Consider the following 19,842-nt stretch of genomic DNA (forward strand, 5'->3'; position numbering starts at 1 on the left):
GCGCCCCCGCCCCGCCGCACCGCGGCTGCGCCCGAGACGGGCCTCCGCCTCCGCTTCCCCGGGACTTCTGGGTAACGGAGTTTCCAGGGAACCGCGCACGCGCACAAGGCAGGCTGCGCCTCTCCTTTCCTCGGCCTTCTGGGTAGTGTAGTTCCGGGGCGGTGCGCGGCCGCCGTCCCTTCCGCAGAGTGTACCTGGGGTGACCCCGCGGCCCGCGTGAGGACGCTCCTAGCAGCGGGCGCAGTAGGTGCTTCCCGCGGGGCCGGAGGCCCTGAGGATGATGTCTGTCTTCCGGAAGCCCAAGACGTTCAAGTTGCGAGCCCTGCACAGCCAGCAGAAGTTTGGGGTAGCAGGGAAGAGCTGCCAGGAGGTGCTGCGGAAGGGGTGTCTCCACTTCCAGGTGCGGCGGGGGCTGGGAATCGGGGGTCCGGTGCCTCCCCTTGCAGGTCCCGGGAAGGGACCAGGGCAGCGGCGGGAGCTTGTCGGGAGACTCCGGGTGGGATGCAACAGTCTGACCCGCCATCTGTCACCAGCAGCACTGGCGGAGCCTCGTGTCCCCAAGTCCTGACAGGTGCCCCGTGAGGCGGGAAACCTGAGTAGCGGCCCACCCCGGCCCCGACTGGGGTCCTTCCATGGGCTGTCGTGGGGTCCACGACAACACCGGTGAATCGAGTGCCAGCATTCCACTTCAGGAACAGGGTGCTGGTGGCAGAGACTCGGAGGGCGCGCGGGGCCCTGCAGAGCGGGTGGAGTGTGGGTCCTCGGACTCGGGGCGCCCGGGGCTGGCGGAGGTGGAAGCCTCTGCGGGGTGCTCAGGGGAACTTGGGGAGAGGGAAGGGCTGTGTTCCAGGGTGTGTGTGTAGGAGATGGCCGGGAGTTGGGGGGGGGGGGCGCTGCGGGGAATCACCATTTGTTGCCATTAGCCCCGGAGGCCCCTCGAGTCAGGAACTTCTTCCTCTGGTTCCTGAGTGGGGTGCGGGGCTCGAGGTGGAGGGATGCAGGGACACCTTCCGTCTGCTGATGGTGAGAGTCACGACCCCGCTGGCTTGAGATTTGGGGAGCCTGTTTCCAGAGCACACTAGCTAATTCACTGGGAGTCAGGGCACAGCCACTTGGCGTCCCTGGGACTCAGTTTCCCCGTGTGTAGAAGAAGGGGTGGGCTCGGAGGCCTCTCAACGCCGGGCAGCCCGAGTGTTGCAGCTCCTCCACCCGTTATTCTGACTCTTACGGAGTTCATTTCCGTGGCTGGGCCTAGACACCCGGGGGTGTGCACGAGGACAGGCAGGGCCAGACCCCGAGTCGCCACAGAAATTCATAAGCCTGACCGGTGGGGAGCAACGGCCAGCCGAAGCTCTGCAAGTGAACAGTGCCGTATGCCGGTCACACTTCCGCACGGAGACCACGGGTCACCTTCGGTCAGATGTTGTCCCAGAATAACCAGTCCCCGGGAGACAAGGAGCACAGCGAGCCGGCGGGTCCTGAGGCCTGCCAGGCACTGCACCCTCATCTGTGCGGCTGTGCTGACCAGCCCGGTGGCAGCCATCACCTGTCATTTTGGGAAACAGGCTCCAATTCTGAGTGCCCTGGAGGAGCGGCTGGAAAGGGTCCGTGTCCTGCATCCCACAAAGCAGTGACGCTGCGTGTGCCTGCATGTGACTTCCTGTTCTAGAACGACCGACCGAGGGTGCCCTGGTTCAGATGCACGTGCGTGTCTCGGGCGTGCACCCCACGGGCGTGCAGACGGCACGTCGAGCATGATTCTTTAAAACGTGCTTCTCTGTGGCGGGCCCACCCGGGGCCCAGGAAGTGAGCACCCCACCCCTCCCCCGTCTCCCCAGCTGCCCGCGCCCGGCTCCCGCCTCTGCCTCTACGAAGATGGCACGGAGGTGACAGAAGGTTACTTCTGGAGCGTCCCCGACAACTCGGAGCTCGTGCTGCTCACCAAGGGCCAGACCTGGGAGGGCTGTAAGTGGCGGGGCCCTGCGGGTGCTGGGGGGCAGGGCCTGGTAGACATTCCTCCAGGCAGGATACTCCCACGGTGAACACGCCCAGGAAAAGAGGCTCGTGATAGCATTAGCCTTCAGGGACGTGCAGGTCACACCCACCGTGAGGCTGCACCCCCGCCCCAGGAGGAGGAGTGCGGGCGAGGCCGTGGGGAAACCGGCACCCTCGTCCACGGCTGGTGGGCGGAGTCCGGTGGTTCCTGAGCTGCGGGCTGGATCACCAGGGCCCCCCCGCAGTGTACTCCCAGGTGTGCACCCAAGGGAGGGGAAAACACAGGTGTGCACAGAGGCTGGACACGGGTGTGCACGGCAGCCTCGTTCCTGTGGCCCGAAGGTGGAGAGGAGCCCGGGCTCTGGGCGGACAGACGGCCTGTCCCAACAATGGAAGGCCGTTCCGCCCGGAAGAGGAGGGAGGCCGGACTCACGCTAGGACACGGACGTCCCTCCAAAACTTCACGTGAAGTGACAAGCCAGTCACGAAGGGCCACGTGGAATGAGTACGATTCTACCCACGTGGAGTGTGCCGAGCAGGGGACGTTTGCAGAGACAGAAAAGCGACCCGCGGTGGTTTAGGGCTGGAGGTGGGTGGGAGGGAGGGTGACTGACAGCTAAAGGGCGGGACTTCCTCTCCCGGTGCGGAAACGGAACGCGGGATGCTCGCACCACTCTTCGAAGGGCTGGAGCCCAGGGAGTTGCGTGCTGTGAGTGCTGTGCGTGCTGTACGTGCTGTACGTGCTGTACGTGCTGTGCGTGCTGTGCGTGCGGGAACTCGTAGGGAAAGGAGGTTCAGTCTCAGCTCGGCTGTGAAAGAGGAGACGCAAAGGCCCCAGCACGCCGTTCCGGGGTGGAACCGCGCTCTGTACCGGGGTCCGCAGCTGCTCTGCCGCGTCTGTGCGGGCTGCCATTTCGGCCACGCGGACCGGTGCAGCGGGGTAGCTCGCGGTGTCTTACTCCGCGTTTCCCCAGGGGCTCCTGGTGTCGACCCTCTTTAATTGTGGCCGCCTGCCACCGAGCACAGGCCCCGCCGCCCAGCCTGGTGCGGGCTGAGAGCGTGCGGCCGTGGGGTCCGCCGTCCTGCGAACGTGGCGGCGGGCACTCGCACCGCCCAGGCGGCGAGCCCACTGCGCGCCGCGGCCGTGTGGCCGCCACGTCCTCCGCGTGCTTGTCACTGGCCCGTGTCCTCTGTGGTGGACGTCTCTGTGTCCTCGGTCCATCTCCTAAGTGTTTTTTATATGTTTTAATGTCGAGTTTTGAGAGTTTTGTTGTTCTGAGACACCCTGGATGTGCGTCTTCCGCCAGGCAGCGTGTTTTTCACTGTCTTGGAAGAGGAAGGGTCCTTCCTGGCGCCACAATCTTTGTTCTGACGAAGGCCAATTCACTCTCTCTTTTTTTTTTCATGCTACTTTCGGTGTTAAGGCTGAGACGTTCCCCCCGCTGTAGGTGCCGAAGGCTTTCGCCTTCTGGTTTTCCCGCATGGGCTGCTAGGACCACGTGACTCCCTCCCTTCTGCTAAGGGTAGACCGCACAGGTTGCTTTGCGACTCCGAGCAGCCCCGCGTCCTGCGGCGGCCCCGCTGGGCCGAGGCTCGGTGCTGTAGGCGTTCGGGGTTCTGTTTGTGAGATGCTGCGAGGGCTCAGCAGACTCTGGCTCCGCCTGCCCCTGAGCGCCTGCTGGGTGGCGGCTCGCTGCTGCGGGCACTGCGGGCACATGTGGCAAGACCCCGGGAAGCAGCCGGCAGTGACTCAGCGATCCGGGGAGTGAGGCCCCCTGGGAGTCCAAAGATGAGAGGATTTCCTTTGGCAAACAGAGGGCAGCAGGAGGGCGGCTTTCGTTTTCCGGGGTGCTCCCGGCCCCCTTCCCCGTCAGTCCTCGCCCCACCCAGCCGTGGGCAGCTGGCTCCCAGCCCCGAGGACGGGAGCCCGGGACGCACTCAGGTCGGCAGTCTCCCAGCTGAGCGGGGTGGCCGTGGGGAGCCCTTTCTCACGCAGGCTGTCGGCACCGTGTCTCCCCACGGCGGTGGCCCCAGGACCAATGGCTCTTCTGTGTGTCCCCCCTTCTGGTGGCAGATGTGAGTGACATCAGTCGCTTCCTCAGCGTGTTCCACAGGCCACACGTGGGGGTCATCCAGGCCGCCCGGCAGCTGCTGTTGGACGAACAGGCCCCGCTGCGGCAGAAGCTGCTGGCCGACCTCCTGCACACCATCAGCGAGAACGCCGCGGCCGAGACGCGGGCCGAGGACCCGCCCTGGTTCGAAGGTGCCCCTGCGGTCAGGGCCTGGCGGGCGCTGGGGGCGGGAAGACACCTGGGGGAGGCCGGACTCCGTTTCAGCTCCCAAAGCGAGGGGCCCCCAGATGGGGGGCTCGCCTGCTCCCTGCTCGCTGGGGGCGGATTCCAGGCAACCCGGGACCATGGGGAAGGACACCGACACACAGATCTCCATCCCGATCATTGTCACGGGCACGGCTCAGGGGCCTCGGGCGCATTCACGCTGTCGGGCAGGTGTCACTGCCATCCTCTCTGGAACTTTCCGTCTTCTCGCACTGCACCTGTGTCCCCACTGAACTGAGACCCCCGCCCCTCCCCTGGCCCCACCCTTTACTCTCTGTCCTTGTGGCTCTGACTCCCCCAGGGACCTCCTAGAAGTGGAGCCCTTCCTTGTCTTTTTGTCACTGGCTGACTTCACGGAGCTTAGCGTCTCCCGGGGCGTCCATGCAGCCGCAGGAGTCAAGTTCCCCCTTTTCCAAGCGGAGCCGTCTCCCACGGTGTGGCTGGGCCACACCTGCTTTTCCCTTTGTCCGCCAGTGGACACCTGGGTGGCTTCCGCCTGTGGCCTGGCCCGGTCAGTCAGTTGGAGGTCGCCTGGGAGAATGCACCTGCCTTGAAACGGCGGCGCTGGCGGGAGCCCCTGGGAGGCGTCTGAGACCCTCCCGGTAGACCAAAGACCCCACCTGAGGCAGCGAGCAGGGTCTGCGTGCACGGCCCTGCAGCACGTTTCTCAGATGCAGCACCCAGCCGCCCCCCACCCCTACCCCAGGACGGCCAGGGAGTGCAGGGTCTGCCTCGGCTCCCCCCGCAGGTCTGGAGTCCCGGTTCAGGAGCAAGTGCAGCTACCTGAGGTTCAGCTGCGAGAGCAGGATCCGGAGCTACCTGAGGGAGGTAGGCCGCCCCCCGCCCTCCCCCCCCCACCCCGAGGTGGTGTGCCAGCGTGCTGGGCAGGTCGGCTGCGGGGCTGCTTTGGCAGCACTGCAGACGGGGCTCCCAACCGTGGTTCGGGGCGCCACGCTCCGGTCCTCAGCCAGGTCCTTGGCGTCCTCCAGGTGAGCGCGCACACGCCCGCGGTGGGCGCGGGGGCTCGGGAGGAGTTCGCGCAGGTGGTGGACGCCATGGGCCAGAAGCTCCGGGCTGAGAAGTACAACGGCTGCTACTTCGACAGGGGTGCCGAGGCCAGCAGCCGGCTCTGCACGCCCGAAGGCTGGTTCTCTTGCCAGGTGGGCTGCCTGCCCTGGGCCCTGGGGCCCCGGCGCCTGTGGAGCTGCCTGCCAGGGCTGGGTGGGGTGGGGTGCTGTGGGGTGGGGTGGGTGGGGGCAGGTCAGCTCCCGTTCCCTGGGAGTCTGCCTGGGCCCGAGAACCTGCATTCCTGACACGTTCCCAGGTGCACCCTCGTTGCTCAGGGACCCCCCCGCTGCCGTGGGTGGGGAGGACACAGGTGCCTGAGCAGGGGCCGTGCCTTGGTGTCGGGGGAGGGTGGCATTCCTTCGGGTGGGCTGCTGAGAGAAGGGGTACTCCGGAGCCTCTGGGAAGCACGCATGGTGTTCCCCCGGGTGAGCCTGGTGGGTGACAGAGAGCTTGGGGATTTCAGGCTTGTGGCCGCTGTGGCATCGGGGGCACTGGTTAGGCCTGACTCCTGGAGGGCGGCCCTGGCTGCAGGCAGCGGTCTGAGATGCGCGGGTGGAGGCCGTGGGCTTCCCCAGGACGTGAGTGAACCACGGGAGTGCCACGTCGCCCAGGTGCCACCGCTGGGCCTCGGAGCCGTGACCTTCAGGAGGTGGGCGGAGGGTCCTTCCCACTGTCTTCCAGCCGTCACCTCAGAGATGTGTCAGGTGTGGCCCAGCCTCGGGTGCCGATGGCGCCTGGGGCTTTGGCCGGCATGGCCCTGCCAAGCTGGCGTGTGGCGGGGGTGACCCGAGACCGGCAGGGAAGAGGCCCGCTGTACGGCAGTCACCTTGTCCTTTCTCCGCACAGGGTCCTTTCGACGCGGCCAGCTGTGCGTCCAGACACTCCATCAACCCCTACAGTAACAGGGAGAGTCGGGTCCTCTTCAGCACCTGGAACCTGGACCACGTGTGAGTGCCGGGAGTGTGAGGCCGGCTGGCAGGGCCTGTCCTGGGGCACCGCCGTCAGGCCCCAATGGTGCCTGTGGGGGTGGGGGGGCTGCCCCGCCCGGATGCCTGGGCCTCCCAAGCGAACCTCTCGGGGTCTGGGCCCCCAGGGTGACCAGTGGCGGTGTGGAAGGGGCAGCTGGGCGCACACAGCACTCCTGCTGCTCCCGTGTGGCTGCGTGTCGTCTCCCGTGGGGCCTCGTCCCTGCGACCTCACGCGTGTCCCTCTCGGCTGCTCCCCTCTGTGCGTGGGGTCAGGGGTCAGCGTGCCTGCTCTCAGGGCAGCCGTCCCCGGCGCCGCCTGGGCGGGGCGTCCTGCCTCCCCGGGACGAGCCGAAGTCTCGTTTTCCTACGTCTGCTGGTGCGTTCTAACGCGGGCAGACGCGGACCGCCTGTCCCTCCACGGAGACGCTGTCCTCGGGGGGGTCCGTCCTCGGCCGCGCGGTACGGCAGCTGACGTCTCCAGGGGCCCGACAGCGGCCGGCTGGCTTCTCGGTCAGACGCTTTAGAAGTAGCCCCGGCGTCCTGTTCCGGCTGCGGCGCCCTCCCCCCTGCCCCCCCACCCCCCTCCCCCGCCCCCGGGGACCCCCGTGCTGCCGTCGGGAGTGAGGGTGGCCTGTGGGCTGCTTGGGTGCCTGCGTCCTGCTCGCGTCCTCGGCGGGAGCTGGGCTTTCTGGCCCCGAGCCGCATGCCCGGCTTGTGCGCCGAGGCATCCCCGCGGGGCGGCTGTGCGTCTCCTTCCGCCGGACGCCGGGCTTTCGGGGCCCCTGAAACAGCAGCGCTCGGACGAGTCTGCGCGGGGACAGTCCCCGAGCGCGCCCCACGGCTGCACCCTGAGTTCTCTGCCGTCCTTGTCCCCCAGCTCCCGGGTGGCTGCCCAGTGTGGTTTCTTTAGAAATTGTGTTTTCCTCGTTTTTCCTGCGAGTGACCGATCGCCGTTTTACGTTTCCGCTTCCGCTCCCGCTCCCGCCGCGTCGGAGCTGCGTTTTAGCCGTGCCGGCGGGGTCGCCGTGCCGGCAGTGACGCCTCCGCCCCCCTCCGCAGCATAGAGAAGAAGCGCACCGTCATCCCCGCGCTGGCCGAGGCGATCGAGGGCCAGGACGGCAGGCAGCTGGACTGGGAGTACTTCTACGGCCTGCTCTTCACCTCCGCCAACCTGAAGCTGGTGCACGTGGCCTGCCACAAGAAGACCACCCACGGGCTCAGCTGTGACCCGAGCAGGGTCTACAGGCCGCGCGCGGAGCCCAGGAGGAAGCGGGCCGCTCGCAAGGGCCGGTGACTCGGGCACCCGCCTGCCCGCCCTCCACATCGCCCCGGGCCTGGCGCCGGGTTGGGGGGGTGGGGAGGGTTTTAACAGGTGCTATTTTTTTTTTTTTTTTTGCCACAGCAATAGCTTCCGAAAAGAGCTTCTACAAAACCTTCCTACGGATCTCAGATTCCAGGGCGTGCCTGATTCTGGTCTCTGCACCCCGAGAGCCCACAGCCGAGGGCGACTTGGGTGCCCTGACGGGACGCCAGGAGTGCTGGTGTCCGGTCGGCGGGGACCAGGGACCGGCCCTCTCCGCCCCGCCTGCTCTGTACGCTTGTGTGGCACGGCCCCCGTGGCCGCGCTGAGGGCCGGCGCTCTCCCGGCAGCCACGCGGAGTCTCCCTGCCCAGACGGTGGGGAGCTCCACCCCAGACCAGACCTCCCCCTTCCGGGGAGAGACGGTCCCACTCCGTGGAGAACACGCAGGCGTCTGCTCTGTACCGTTTGTGACGGCAGGAAGGGGGCCCTCGCACGCCTGTGGGTGGGGGGCGGCCGCCGAGGCGTCACATCCAGTCTCCCAAAATCGAAGGCACAAAGGTCGGGCAGCGCTGACCTCGTGAGTCACCTAACGCGTGCGCAGGGTGCGGAGCTGCGCGGCGGTTCTCCGTGTCTGTGAATGGGGAGGGGGCTGCCCGTCAACGCACGGGCCGTGGCGCACTCCGCGGGGTGCCACCTGCCGCTCACGAAAGGCCTCAGCGTGTCGCACACGTGTTGGCGTCTGCAGACAGTATGTCTGTGAGCAGCAGCCATCCCGGGGCGCGCTGGCTGTCAAAGGACTGTCTGTAAACAGCGTCTCATCACACGCTCGGCTCTCCGTGCCCGCGGGTTTTGCCCCGAGGGTTAGCGTCCTCAGTTGGGGGCGGGGGGGGGGGGGGCGTTCCTCGCCGTTTGTATCAGGAGTGGGTCTGGGCGTCGGGCCGGTGCTGGCAGGATCCCTCTGCGGGGACCAACGGACAGCTACACTTGAAATTTTTGAAATGAGCATTAATTTTGTAACTTTTAAAAGTTTATTTTTTATATTTTGTAACATTTGAACTTTCATGTTTACTGTAGAGTCGGGACACACAATAAAGATTTTCCGTAAACAGACATGTTGGAGTAGTTTGCACTCATTGAAATGGTGGACATGGCATGAAATAAGGGGTCAGAGTGGACTTTTAAAAGCTGACCCTTCAGTGGACGGAGCACCGGCCTGCGAACAGAAAGGTCGCCGGTTCAATCCCCAGTCAGGGCACATGCGTGGGTTGTGGGCGTGGTCCTCAGTTTGGGGCGCATGAGAGGCATCCACAGATTGACATTTCTCTCACACATCGATGTTTCTCTCTCCTCCCTCCTTCCCCCTCTCTAAAAGTAAATAAAATCTTTAAAAAAGCTGACCCAAATGTCCCTTTCTCTTCTCAGAAACACGGGACCACCGGGGACCGAGCCCCTGGTGTGGAACACGAGGAACTCAGCCCACGTGCGGACGGGGACACCTCCCCCCCCCCCCCCAGGCCCCATGCACCAGGGCCGCCGCTCCACAGCTGGGCCGGGTGCTAGCAGGGCCGTGCCCGCCCAAGGGCAGCCCCCAGCCCGACTCGGTCTCACACTTTCTGGGCGGGGGGCGCTCGCAGGGGAGTCAACGTGGACGGGCCTTCTCTGCCACGGTGCTGGAGCAACCCCGCCACCCACCTCGCAGCTGGACACACAGGGCACGGCTGGCCCTGCTGGGCTCCGCACATGCCTGCACGCCGCTGTGCAAAGACCAACTGTAGCGTCTCTGTCCACTGGCAAGAACGCATCACGTTGCCTGGTGCTCCTTAATGCAGGCGGTGGGGCAGCGGGGGCACTGTGCCTGCTGACAAGGGACACTGCGGAGCACAGCTGGGCCCTTGCCACAGGGCCCTCGCCACCGGGCTGGCCCCTGCAGAGACACCTGTCACTGGTTTATCGCCAAAGGTTAGACTCAGCCCCACGGAAGAGATGCACAGGGCCATGTGGGCGGGAGGGGCGCGGAGCTTGGCCCGTCCACGCTCACCGTGCTCTCCCAGACCCAGGAGGAGTGGTCCTGTCCCGTGGGGTCTCCCTCGGCTGTGTCACCAAGTCACCGTGCTGGCCACTGACTCGGTCTCCAGCCCCTTCCCCTCCCTGGAGGTCCCAGGGTGGGTCTGAGTGTTCCCGCCCCCAGGGCGGGTTCTCCCAGCCCCCCACCTGTGGGGTCCAAAGTCACCTCATTAACAGGACAAGGCTCAGCTCTCAGGACACTCCAGGGGTTTGCAGAGCTGTGAGCACGAAACTGGTGCAGATCCTATAAACCACCAGGGGTGCCCCCCCAACCTCAGGGTGGGGGAGGGGACCAAGGAGGAGGGTACCCCTCATCCAGGCCTGGCCACAGCCTGCTGGTGGGGTGCAGAGGCCAACCCTGCCTTCCCAGGACGAGGCAGGGCGGGGTTTGCTCTTTCCACGGAGCTCCCGCCTTATGTATTTATGTGTTTAAGTCTCTTTTTTGTGGATTTCAGAGGAAGGGAGAGAGAGAAACTTCAAGTTGTTCTGTTGGGCAGGATGGGTGGCGAACGGAGACAGGCAGCAGCAGGAGGGAGGGTGCCGCACCCAGTGACTCGGCAGCGCTGGGCCTGGCTGGATCCCAGCGGCGGGGGCCCCGGCGTCACAAAACCCCCATGGTAACGGGAGGGGGTCAGCCCGCTCTGGGAAGGAAAGCCTCAGAAACTGGGCTTTCATCCTGAGGCCTGAAAGGCTGGAAAAGCCCACGGAGCCCAAAGGAAGGAGCCCATTAACACCTCTGGGTGCTCACAGGCACCACCTTTACCCGTCAATCAGTATGTGGCCGCCCCACTCCCACCCTGCCGGTGCTCGGAACACAGGACACTGAGCTTGGGGCTCGGCCCCTCTCCCACCCGGCCTCTGGCCACCCTCTCGCTGCCCTTACCCTGCTCTGTCCTGACCCTGTGCCCCCCACCCCCACCCGAACAGGGCCCACTCTCGTCTGCGAGAACGGATCACAGGTGACCCTCGTGTGCGCACTCACAGACACACTGCTCTGTGAGCCTTCACGGCGCGGGCAAGAAGAGTGAGTCTCCGGGCGTCCGTCCCGGAGTGGCCCCCTGACCCCTGCATGCCCCGGTTGGTTCCCGTGCGTGCCCGCCCTCCCCGGGGACCGAACCCGCAGCCCCGGTGTGGTCTCTGACCAGCTGAGCTTCCGGGCTGGAGCGCCCCCAAACATTCTAGAAAGGAACACAGTTTCAGGGACACAAGGCACCTTAAAATATTTTCAAAATATACTTTATTTTTCCTATATGTTTCTTGCAAAATCTCCAAGATAAACGTCAGCTTCATATACAGAAAGGAAGGCGCGTTCTTTAAGAACTGTCACTGAGTCGATCACGAGAAGGATCGAATTCCCACCGAGGAAACCGGGCTCGAGCGTCGTCAAAACTAAAGAGCTTAAGCGAAGAGCAGGTTCTCTACGGGGTCGTCTCGGCCAGCCAGCCAGCCCCGGCCGCCCCGCACCCTCCCCCGGGACCGGGACCGGGACCGGGACTGGGACCGTGCAGAAGGAAGACGGGCCGGTGCAGACCAGTTTCCGCTGCAGGGGAGCCGCCGCCCCCGGAAGTGTGACTCGGGGCACTCCTCTCGGGGACACGTTTGACGAGTCCGTAATCCGCTCCACGGCCAACGTTAACTGCGCCGCGCAGGCGCGAGGTCGGCGCGCACGTCCCGTTCCCTACATCTCCGCGTCCTCGTCCTCGTCCTCGTCCTCCTTGGCTCTGAAATGCATCTTCCTGAACTCGCGTCTGCTCACCGAAGGGCAAGATGAAGTCGCCGGCGGGAGGTCCTGGGGGCAGAGAAGGAGCCCCGTCCGTCCCAGACCGCTTCTTTCTGTGCTGCGCCTGCGCGGGCACACGCCCCGCCCACACCCAGCCCCGCCCACGCCCCGCCCCGCCTGCGTAAGGTGGGGGCTGGGTCTGAGTCGCAGCTCAGCCCTGGGAGGGGAGGGGAGGGGAGGGGAGGGGGAGGGGGAGGGGGAGGGGGGAGGAGGGGAGGGGGGGGAGGGGGAGGGGGGGAGACGAACAAGCCCAGCAGGCGTGGGGCGCTGCTCACAAACACAGACGGGACCTCAGGCCCCCGCAGGGAGGTCCAGGGACACCCACCCCCACGGAGGCCCAGAGCGGGAGTGGGAGCGGGACGGGTGGGCGCGTCCCAGTGAGCCTCTGTGCCGTCAGCCCCTCCCGGTTACAGCGAGGACCGGGCCTCGGATCCCGGCTGGGGCGGTGTGCGCGCGCAGGCGCTGGGCGTGCAGTGGCTGAGGACCCCCGAGGCGGGGCGAAGGCGCCGCAGATGTACCTGCATCAGCTCCACGTTGCCGAAGAACCTGCTCACCGGCATCGGCTGGTTGCTGTCGTCGTCCAGGAAGACACTGCTGTCCAGGTGCAGCGGCGGCGTCTGGGCCGGCTCGGCCCCCTGCGCGGACCCGCCCCCCGCAGGGGGGCTGCTGTTCAGCCCGGGGCCCGGAAGGGCGGCGGGCAGGCCGTCTTCTGTGCCCGTTGGGCCAGCGTCACGCACGACTCGGCCGTGCCCGAAGGGCAGGCCCGTGGTCTCCCGCGTGGCGCAGACGCCGGCTTCCTCCCCTGGGGCTGCCGGGCTGCCGTCGGCCAGCTCCAGGGGCTCGTCCTTGCGAGTGGCCTCCGGGGACGTGCGGGGCAGGGGGGCGACCTCACTCTTGGGGACCAGTTTCTGTAGTTCGGATTTCACAAGATGCCCTCGGTCACACTTGAACTTCTTGGAAGTCCGCCTGTCTGCGGCTTTGTGTGACGCGGAAGTCTGTCGGGGAAGAACAGCGTCAGGGAGGAGATGGCCAGTCCGGGGCTGCAGAGCACCGTTCCTCCCGCTGGGAGCCGTGAACACGCTGACGCCCGGCCTCCATAGTGGCGGGGTCAGGGCTGGGTCGCTGCCTGCCGCCCAGGGTCCCGCTGGGGAAGAGCCCAGACCACCCCCACCCCCAGCGGCCGCTGTCTCTAGGCTGTGGACTTCCCGAGCTAAGTCAGCAGCACGCAGGGACAGATCACGAACGGGCCACGGAAGCACCCAGGGTCCCTTCTTTCTGCGGAGCGGGAGCTGCGCGCCAGCAGAGACCCAGGGACGCAGGGACCGGGAGGTGGCTGCCGACCACCGCCGGCTTTTCCGGGCGACGCGCCGGGGTGGAGACTCGCGGCTGCTGGAGTCACACCAAGTCCCAGCCTCGCTGAGGCCGCCCGACCCGACACAACTCCAGGACGAGGACCCCTTGGCAGCCACAGACACGCGGGGCCCGCCGTGGCCCGCCCTGCCTCTCCCCCGCAGACAGGACGGCCCCGTGCCCCTGTCACTCACAGGGTGGCACCGAGGGAGACGGGGCCTGAGACGCTCGCCCCCGAGCAGGCAGGCCCTCCAGAGGCAGAGCCTCATCCGCAGGCACTGACAGCCCCCCCCCCCCCCCCACCTCTGGGGCCATGGCAGCAGGCCGCAGGGTGAGCCCCGCAGCCTGGCATCTTCGTGCCCATGAGGCTCACCTGACATACCGGCCTGGTGGACGGGGCGATCCCCGCTTCCTGGGCAGAGGCCAACCTGGCCGCGCAGCTCCGGGCTCTCAGGCGCGCCGAGGACCGCACTCCCCCTGTGAGCTGGAGCAGAGGCACGGCCGTCAGACGCTGCACCCCCGCCCTCCCCCCAAACGTGGATGGGTGTGGAGGCGGGGCTTCCTAACTAGGGAAACCCGGAGACGGCCCCTCCCGCCCCCTTCTATCATCAGGGCAGGACGTCTGCGGCCTAAGTGTGGGGGTTCAAACACAACTCGGGGTTTAAGAGGCCAGATCGACGCTTCCCGCCATCCTGGAACGCACATCCCCAGAGGCCCCGTTTACAAGGTGATGATGGTTCCGGACAAGCAGCACACGGCCTCCCTCAGGAGGGTCGCACACCTCTGTGCGCAGTCCCCGTTCCACATGAAACGTAACAGGAACAAACAAGCCGCTCTCCCCCGCCCCGTCGCCCCCTCCCTGAAGTCACAGTTAGAGTCCACCCGGATTCCCTCAGTTTAAAGTGACCGGCGTCCGTCTGATAAACCTTCACGGTGAGAGGCGGGTCCACCTCCACTTTGAACACAGCGAACACAGAGGAGAGTCTTCCAACCGCGAGGGAGGAGTTCATTAAAGCGACAGCACTTAAATGACTTTATCTGGGGGTAACGCTAGGGTTTTGGTGCAGGGAGCTCCCCCCGGCAGAGGCGTCGGCGCTCGGCTCTCCCGGTGTTACCCTGCCGCAGCACCGGTGTCCGGGCTGAGCCACCGCCCTGCACAGCGCAGTGACCAGGCTGCGGACTTGGCTGGAGTTTCGTGTTCTTTTCTGCAAGTTTCTTTCCCTGTTCCAGAATGGACACCACGCGCGTGCAGGAAGGGATGGCGGTGGGTGATAAAGGGGAGGGAGCAGTACAGGGACGCTGCAGGGGACAGGCCCTGAACCGGGACCCCACGAGGGGGCAGAGGAAAGGCCACACGCTCACAAGAAACCGGATCGGAAAGGGAAGAGGCAACTCGAGACATCGCTGCAATAGCACCGTGTCCACCCCCACCATGGCCCGCGCTGCTTGCCAGGCCGCCGCCGTCTCCCCTGGGTGCTCAGCTCCTGGAGTGGGGGTGGGGTGGGGGGGTGCAGCATACTGAGAAGCCTGTGGCTGTCCCAGCTACCCAGAGCCCTGGCTCAGAGGTTCTGCCTGGGGGGGGCGGCGGCAGCAGAACAGAGAGCTCTTTGCCTCCTCCCAGAAGGGACTGCCTTCCTCTGCAGGGAGCGCGGGGAAGGCCAGGATGGCGGGGGTTGGGGGTGCCGAGGGGAAAGGCAGCTGCAGCTGCTGTGGGCGGCTGGTCGGCAGGAGAGGCCAGAGGGTGCAGCGGGAGGAGCCCCCGGGGGTCAGAGCAGCAGCAGACCCTGACCCAGGAACTGTCCTCTGGAGGAGCCGGGGTGTGACAGGGTCCGTCTGCGGAGCACGTCACCACCTCAGGCCTTCAGCTGGAAACCGCCGGGCAATCGGCTGGCAATGAATGGAGCTCCCAGCTGGGGTGTTTGGAGGGAGAGCCCCCCTAAAAGCACTGTCATCCCAGGGCGACTGTGGGCACACCCAGCACTGCCCTGTGTGTGTGTGTGTGTGTGTGTGTGGAACAGACCCCGACAGAACCACCCAGTAACTCACTAAACAAACAAACAAACAAACAAACAGTGCGCTAACCAGAGCAAGCCCTGGGGCGGCAGGCGGGGGATCCCTGCCGGCGCTGCTACAATGTACTATCCAAAACGGCCCGTTTCAACCCCAGGTTGTGAAGGCTGCGGGAAACCCCAGAGCGGATCCACGCACGGGAGAAGAGCACAGCCCTGCCCGAGTGGGTGACCGGGCCGTGGACCAATCGGGAAGTATTTAAAGTGGCCGTTTTAAACATGTGAAAAAGAGATAACAGAAAATGATGAAAAAAGTAAGACCTGACGATAATGTTGCGTCTCATAGCAAATACCAACGAAAATGCAGTTGTTATGAAAACCACACGTAAGTCCCAGGCTGGAAAAGCCGGGCCAGAATGAAACACTGTCAGCAGAGGGCCCCACGGCAGGTGCGGCCTGAAGACGGGCGGACAGCTGTGCACGCCACGGACAGAGAGAAGAAGGACTGAAGAAAACGGAGCGTCTCAGAGGAACGCCGGCCATACCAGGTGAACCAACACACATGCAGTGGGGGTCCCGGGAAGGACAGTGGGAGCACAAAGACAGTCAGAGAGACCATGGGAGGGGCCCCCAGGCTGGCCGAGGAACCCCACCTGCACAGCCAGGACGCCCAGAGACCTGAACTCCAGGCGGACCGAAGGTCACGACCCCCACGGGCACGTCACTGAGAAAGCGCTGAGTCCAAGACGAGGAGAAAACTCAGAGCGGAAGGAGGAAGACAACCCCTGACTCACAAGGGAAGCCGGTGAAGAGGCCGCTGGCCTGGCAGTGGACACGGTGGAGGCCAGACCGCAGGGTGCATTCTAACGTATGCTAAATTCTCAACGAACAAACAAACAAGAAAGCAAAACAACCCAACAAAACCCCCAAAACAAAACCGCTGACCAAGAGTCCTGCGAGCTAGCAGAGCTACCCCCTTCAAAAACGAAGGCAAAACAGACCCTCCTGGATACACAGGAGCTGGGAGAAGGTGGGTGGGCCGGCGTAACCGAGAGGCAGAAATAGAGGCAGAAATACGAAAGAAAGTTCTTCGGGCTGAAACCACGTGACCTCAGGTGGCAATTCAAATGCAAAGATAAAAAGAAGCCAGCACCAGGAAGTGCAACTGTGTCTTTCCAGAGGACAGTTTAAACGGCGAGTGGCTGATCTGAGAAGCAGTTACGTGCAGTTAACACAGACAGGACAATACGACGCACAGAACGTGCCCCAACTGCAGCACCGAGGCGGTGCGCCAGGAGGCGCTGTGGGGCTAAGAACAGGCTGCAGGTGGTAACACGGTCCCAACAGTGTACTTGCTGCTGGGTTTGTGGCAACAGTGTCATACTTGTGACAACGCCCCAGCGAGCAGGCGACAAAACTAGAGCAACAGAAGAGCGACACTTCCGTTTCTCTGGAGTTACGCGGGTGCGAGTCTGAAGCTGGTTCTGCAGCTTTGACGGACACGTTCATTCGCTAAACCTAGAGCGACCCCCGGGAGAGAAATTTTTTAACCTGGTGGAAAGCATCACCCAGTGCAACTGTTACATCAGCACACATTCACTGCAGCCCATTTACACGCGGACTGCAACGAAACGGAGTACAGCGAACGCAACAGTAAAACAGCACGCGTGCCTCCAACTACGCCCACAGACCTGCATGCGGGTGGGCCGGTGGGACCGAGAGGCGGTGACGTCCACGGGAAGAGGCCGCCGCACCAAGGCCCAGCTACATGCTGTCTACCGGGGCGCTTCACGGTCACAGCCAAGCACAGCCGCGGGAGGTGGGCCCTGCTCCGTGGGAGCGCCCCGGCTGAGGCCCGCCCCCGGACGGGCCCCCCGCCAGGCCCACGCCCGCAGGGTAGACGGGGTCCCCGCCCCTTGCCTCCGGTTACACTGCGCGTTGACTACCAAGTGCCAGAAGCTGGTGCTCCTCCAACCGCGCCCCCCTCTGGGGTGGATCCCCCCCCTTCACCCCACTGTGCAAGGCGCGCCCCCACGGGTGACTTCGGCCCAGCTGAGATCGCTGAGGCTTGAGTAGTGGCAACAGAAAAACGTGACCCTCTGGCTTGGCAGCGCCAGGAGAAAAAGCCGGGGGTCCAGACCAGCCCTGGAGTGGGAGCCCCATTCGGGGATGTGGCCTGAGAGCCCCGTTACAGGAGGCAGGGACCGGGAGCCCCTTCCCGGAGGCGTGGCCGGGGAGCCCCCTTCCCGTGGGCGTGGTCTGGAAGCCCCCTCCAGGGGGCGTGGTCGGGGAGTCCCCCTCCAAGGGGCGTGGCCCGAGGGCTTACGGGGACACCGCCCAAGCAGAGGTCGCCCCTTGGCCCGAGGCGTCCGTCTTCAGCTCCCCAGGCAACCGGCGGCCGGAGCCCCCGCCTCCCCGGACCCGGCTCCCGCCAAGCCTCGGCCCCCTCACCTTCCGGCTCCTCATGGGTGGGAGAAGCGCAGGGCCGCCCCAGCAACGCCGCCAAGCCCCTCGCTCCGGCCCAACGCTTCCCTGCGCTGCGGCAACCCTCCGGCCCGCGGCCCGCGCTGTGGCGTCTGACGTCACCACAGGCTCGACCAATCACAGCCCGGAGTCTTCGGGCAGGTGACCCAACACAGTGGGCGCTGTACGTAGCGGGCCGGCGGCGGCCATGTTTGTGAGGGGCACTTCCATTGCTGCCTCTGCGGCCGCCGCGTTTGAGGGGGCGGCAGCCATCTTTGGGACGGGCAGCTCCCTTGAAGTCCCTTGGGCACGTGTCTGAAGGAGGGCGGGCATTGACCGTGGTGGGCTCCCTGACCCCCTACTTTGTGAGCGCAGTGAGCCGTGCTGGAACCCCCCTGGCCGGGCGGCCCGCCGAAGCCGCCTTCCCTTGCAGTTGGGACGGCGAGCCCTGCAAGGTCCCGCATCTCTTGCTGGCGGACCTTGGCCAGAGGGGCTCATCACCCTGAGCCCCGCGTGCGGCGAGGTTCTGCAGGCCGGGCAGGGTGTTGGTGGGATCTGGCCCAGGACCCCCTCGTGGTTGCACCAACGGACCCAGCCTTTTCTCTGACCTTGGGGGAGAAGCACTGCATCAGGTCACTTCCTGTAACTGGCCAACTCCCCTAGCTTTCTTCCTGGTGCTAAGCTAAAAATAAAAGACCTTTGAAAGTGAAAGACAACCAGCATCTATTTGAGATCCAAGAATGTGTATTTGGAAGCCCTGATTCAAAGAGCGTTCACATTGGCAACAAGGGCAGGTGGTGTTGGTGCCAAAGGGAAGGGGAGCAATGCCACCCAGGGAAGGCAGGCACGCCTGCCTGCAGGTGCAGATAAGCCGACACAGGGACGCCAGTTCTAAACAACGCTTTAAATTCTCAGCCCCCTAGCCGCCGGCCTGGTAGTCATCATACCTGCTTTCTCGTTATCTTTGCAAACAGTTCTTTGGAGCATGAGCTTGGGCCCCCGTCCAAAGGTTATTTTGCCCTGCTTTAACATTCCCAGCGGTTTGAGGCATTGAGACGTGCAAGGGAGATTTTCTCCGTGTTGAAAGAGGCTCCGTTTCTATTGTTTTTTACGCAGGAGGGTCCAACATTTTGACGTCTCTGGGTCTCACTGGAAGAAGAGTTGTCTTGGGCCACCCATTAACTACGTTGTGACATGTCATCACACACACACACACACACACAATCTCACAACGTTTTAAGTAAATTTACGATTTTGTGTTGCACTGTGTTCACAGCCATCCTGGGCTGCAGGTTGGACACCCCTGTTAGGATGGGGGCGCCTAACCCCTTCACCCTGCATCACTCTCTGTGTGCCGCCTCGGCCCCTGCGAGAGCAGGTCACCGGGAGCCACCCGGCCACCTTTCCAAAGCCCCTGGCAATGTCCACCCAGGGATGTGGCTGCTTCTCAGCATTGAGACTCCCACAGAGGGGAAACCCAGCTTTGCCCTTACACGCCCCAGGCCCCGGCTCCTGGGCCCCAGGAGGTGCCCCAACTAGGACACAGTGGGCTGCAGAGCCCTTGGGGCTGAAGGACGCCCCCCTCCCTGCCACCACAGTGGGGCTGGCGGCTGCTCCAGGAGCCAGCCCCATGCTTTGCAGATGGATGATCGCAGTGCTTCCTTGTTTATGACATTTTCTGCAGGTGAGAACATTTAAATCAGGCCGTTTTGTCAGAAGCATCGGGCTTTTCAGTTAAAACTGTAAAGGTGGAAAAGTGAGCCATGTGGCACCACGGCCTCCCGTACTGCCCGGGGTCCCCTCTGCGCTTTGTTCCGTGGTGGAGGCGTGATTCATGGTCGATTCCGGAAGCATTGATGTGCTCCGCTCGCCGGGAATGCCTCCCTCCGAGCCTGGGAATGCAGCTGCTGCCTCTTTTTGGTGCATAAAATGTGAGAGCACTTGCGGGTCCGCCAGCGCCTCTGCCCTGCAGACGGCCCTTCATGGGATGGCACGTGCAGCCGCTCCCGGCAGTACGTGAAGCCCCGTGCAGGGTTGCTGTGTACACACGCGTGCACACACACAGACACGCAGTTGCCCTCCCCCCCCCCCCCCGGTGGCACCCTTTCCCCACAGGCCTGTGCTTCCCCGTGTTGTCTCCCGCGGTGCACGCAGAAGGGGGAGACGTGTGTGGACTGGCAGGAGGTCCATCTGAAAAGGAGCCGATACGTTGCTGGCTGTGAAGGAAAATCCAAAGTGATACTGGACTTTGCACCTGACCTGTCCTGTTTTCACGGAAATTGCCTTCGTGATCAGCTGGGTCGGGTGGCTTTATTGTGGAACGCTCCAGAGACCCGAGTTCTCAGAAAGCAGGCCTTGGTCGCCACCAGCCGGTCGAGGGCCCGACGGCGGCCGCCCACGGCGAGTGCCAATGCGCAGAAATGCTGCTCTGTGAAACTCTGCCCGGCTGCGGCTCCCGCCTCTTGGAGCCGCGGCAGTTTGACCTCCTGGGGGGGGGGGGTGCTTCA

The 19,842-nt window shown here is 64.6% G+C and overlaps 2 protein-coding genes across 3 annotated transcripts; one reads left to right on the top strand and one right to left on the bottom strand.

The window, feature by feature from the left end:
• The first annotated feature begins 171 nt into the window (after positions 1-171).
• On the top strand, positions 172-8,084 carry DFFB (DNA fragmentation factor subunit beta). The gene is made up of 7 exons (XM_028513310.2): positions 172-400; positions 1,839-1,965; positions 4,070-4,258; positions 5,080-5,159; positions 5,321-5,491; positions 6,246-6,346; positions 7,427-8,084. Exons 1-7 carry the CDS (start codon positions 278-280, stop codon positions 7,659-7,661), a joined length of 1,026 nt encoding a protein of 341 aa, XP_028369111.1. The 5' UTR covers positions 172-277; the 3' UTR covers positions 7,662-8,084.
• Positions 8,085-10,953: 2,869 nt separating this feature from the next.
• Positions 10,954-17,861, bottom strand: C5H1orf174 (chromosome 5 C1orf174 homolog). Of its 2 annotated transcripts, XM_028514110.2 has the most exons (4): positions 17,324-17,858; positions 13,237-13,347; positions 12,032-12,508; positions 10,954-11,522 (listed from the first exon to the last, which is right to left on the bottom strand). In XM_028514110.2, the coding sequence occupies exons 1-4, from the start codon at positions 17,336-17,338 to the stop codon at positions 11,412-11,414; spliced, it is 714 nt and encodes a 237-aa protein (XP_028369911.1). In that variant the 5' UTR covers positions 17,339-17,858; the 3' UTR covers positions 10,954-11,411. The 2 variants fall into 2 exon arrangements, with proteins under 2 accessions (XP_028369911.1, XP_035881114.1); XM_036025221.1 differs by lacking the exon at positions 13,237-13,347 and having other exon boundaries at positions 17,324-17,861.
• Between the last annotated feature and the right edge of the window lie 1,981 nt (positions 17,862-19,842).

This window comes from Phyllostomus discolor, chromosome 5, assembly GCF_004126475.2.
Source record: "Phyllostomus discolor isolate MPI-MPIP mPhyDis1 chromosome 5, mPhyDis1.pri.v3, whole genome shotgun sequence".
Taxonomy (NCBI): Eukaryota; Metazoa; Chordata; class Mammalia; order Chiroptera; family Phyllostomidae; genus Phyllostomus; species Phyllostomus discolor.

Bases quoted from the DNA above. Each gene is read 5' to 3' on its own strand.
- DFFB (XM_028513310.2), top strand. From the start codon at position 278: ATGATGTCTGTCTTCCGGAAGCCCAAGACGTTCAAGTTGCGAGCCCTG. The intron at 4,259-5,079 runs GTGCCCCTGCGG...CTCCCCCCGCAG, and splicing joins GGACCCGCCCTGGTTCGAAG to GTCTGGAGTCCCGGTTCAGG. The intron at 5,160-5,320 runs GTAGGCCGCCCC...GGCGTCCTCCAG, and splicing joins TCCGGAGCTACCTGAGGGAG to GTGAGCGCGCACACGCCCGC.
- C5H1orf174 (XM_028514110.2), bottom strand. The intron at 12,509-13,236 runs GTGAGCCTCATG...CTTCCCCGACAG, and splicing joins CCACCAGGCCGGTATGTCAG to ACTTCCGCGTCACACAAAGC. The intron at 11,523-12,031 runs GTACATCTGCGG...CTCTGCCCCCAG, and splicing joins GCAACGTGGAGCTGATGCAG to GACCTCCCGCCGGCGACTTC.